Source organism: Oncorhynchus gorbuscha, unplaced genomic scaffold (assembly GCF_021184085.1).
Source record: "Oncorhynchus gorbuscha isolate QuinsamMale2020 ecotype Even-year unplaced genomic scaffold, OgorEven_v1.0 Un_scaffold_969, whole genome shotgun sequence".
In the NCBI taxonomy this organism is placed as follows: Eukaryota; Metazoa; Chordata; class Actinopteri; order Salmoniformes; family Salmonidae; genus Oncorhynchus; species Oncorhynchus gorbuscha.
In genome coordinates this window covers 42,501-44,946 of record NW_025745709.1, presented here as the reverse complement: position 1 = coordinate 44,946, position 2,446 = coordinate 42,501, and the positions used below count along the sequence as shown (strand labels likewise).

The window sequence follows — 2,446 nt, the reverse complement described above, 5'->3', positions numbered from 1 at the left end:
CCCAGCATCAGAACATTCCAGGCATTCCCGTGATTGGCAGATAGCAGGTTGATTGACATGTCGGACCCCGCGAACACCGGGTACTGGTCAGTACAACACAACCACCTCCTAGCCTAACACATAACACACAGCTGTCTGTGCGGGTCGCTACAGTATTATTAAAACAGTCACCACCTCATGAATGTTCCATCAGTATTATTAAAACAGTCACCACCTCATGAATGTTCCATCAGTATCATTAAAACAGTCACTACCTCATGAATGTTCCATCAGTATTATTAAAACAGTCACCACCTCATGAATGTTCCATCAGTATTATTAAAACAGTCACTACCTCATGAATGTTCCATCAGTATTATTAAAACAGTCACCACCTCATGAATGTTCCATCAGTATTATTAAAACACTCACTACCTCATGAATGTTCCATCAGTATTATTAAAACACTCACTACCTCATGAATGTTCCATCAGTATTATTAAAACAGTCACTACCTCATGAATGTTCCATCAGTATTATTAAAACAGTCACTACCTCATGAATGTTCCATCAGTATTATTAAAACAGTCACTACCTCATGAATTATCCATCAGTATTAAAACACTCACTACCTCATGAATGTTCCATCAGTATTATTAAAACAGTCACTACCTCATGAATGTTCCATCAGTATTATTAAAACAGTCACCACCTAATGAATGTTCCATCAGTATTATTAAAACAGTCACTACCTCATGAATGACCCCATCAGTATTAAAACAGTCACTACCTCATGAATGTTCCATCAGTATTATTAAAACAGTCACTACCTCGTGAATTTTCCATCAGTATTATTAAAACAGTCACTACCTCATGAATTATCCATCAGTATTAAAACACTCACTACCTCATGAATTTTCCATCAGTATTATTAAAACAGTCACTACCTCATGAATGTTCCATCAGTATTATTACAACAGTCACTACCTCATGAATTATCCATCAGTATTAAAACACTCACTACCTCATGAATTTTCCATCAGTATTATTAAAACAGTCACTACCTCATGAATGTTCCATCAGTATTATTAAAACAGTCACTACCTCATGAATGTTCCATCAGTATTATTAAAACAGTCACTACCTCATGAATGTTCCATCAGTATTATTCCACCATGTCAGAGAATACAGGAGGTGATTGAAAAAAGGATCATGTAACATCTGTTTATCTGAGTAAAAATTAATAATACGCTGTGTAGTAGATGTTCTGACTTCTCACTCATATTTCTTTTTTGAACTAATCAATCAACACATGGTTTCCTTCGTAATTCTTTACGTAATATTATTCTTTAAATGAAGAAAAAATAAACATTTTCCTCTACTGCTTTACCAACTCCAATCAACAGATGGCGATATGCGTATTTCATGCGCTGTTGCTAGTGTGACGTATATTCTAGTGGACGAGACGCTTCTTCAACGAGAACAACACGGCTAGTGATTCAACCAGCTAACTGTTAGGTATCTTGCTAGCCAACATACAACCGGAACATTTACGTTTTTTTAGACCGTTTCGGGGAGTTAAAAATGCATGTATGTCGTATCCACTAGTTATCCCTTAATTTTCATGTCTACATTTTTATTAGTCAACTAGCTGTCTGGTTAAGTTAGCAGTAGCCTAGTCGCTAATGATATTTAGCTAACGTTACCTCGCTAACAACCCTGACCATGAGCTCACTAACATACTCCCCCCCTGCTGAAGAAGAAGATGTCTGCCGGACAGAGAAAGAGAAGGAAGATGAGGCTGTAGAGGTTGAGGCTGTTACAGTGAAAGAAGAAGACGTTTTTGTGAAAGAGGAGGAGGATGTTACTGTGAAAGAAGAGGAGGAAGATAAAAATGACGATGCTGTGTTGGGCGTGAAAGAGGAAGAGGAGGAGATGACTATCACAGTGAAAGAAGAGGAAGACGTTTTTGAGGTGAAGGAGGGGGAGATTACTGTCACATTGGAGGAGGAAGAGGAGGAGGTTGGAGGTCTGATTAACACCCGTGAGTACTATCTATCACTTGAAACATTGTTTAAACTATTAACTTGGGTCTGTCTGGAAGTTTGCTCTAGCAAGCTTGCAACATTGTATAAAAGATTCTGAGATTCTGATTCTGAGCCCCTCAGAGTTTCCAGCGCCAAAGTTCCACAGCTGTAAAGCTATTTGCATAAGGGATAAGAAGCAGTGCTTGACTTGGGCAGGAGCTTATCGGACCCGAGTACCGGCACCTACAATGTTCTACTGCTTGATCTCCTGTTCCTCTCATAGAATATTAGCTGTAAAGTATTGTAGAGCTCCTGCACCTACATATAAACAGTACCAGCACCGAAAATGAGTACCAGGAAACTATTTCAGCCCAAGTCAAACACTGATAAGAAGTAATCAGGTCTATTTTATGACGTTTCCGCTAAATCAGAGCATTACA

At 38.5% G+C, this 2,446-nt stretch overlaps 1 protein-coding gene across 1 annotated transcript in view; it reads left to right on the top strand.

Moving 5' to 3' along the window:
* The first annotated feature begins 1,469 nt into the window (after nucleotides 1–1,469).
* Nucleotides 1,470–2,446, top strand: part of LOC124019442 (oocyte zinc finger protein XlCOF6-like) — a 12,366-nt gene continuing 11,389 nt past the window's right edge. Inside the window, exon 1 of the mRNA XM_046334787.1 lies at nucleotides 1,470–2,023. Coding sequence (XP_046190743.1) covers nucleotides 1,705–2,023 — 319 coding nt within the window. The 5' untranslated portion in view covers nucleotides 1,470–1,704. The remainder of the gene's footprint in view (nucleotides 2,024–2,446) is intronic.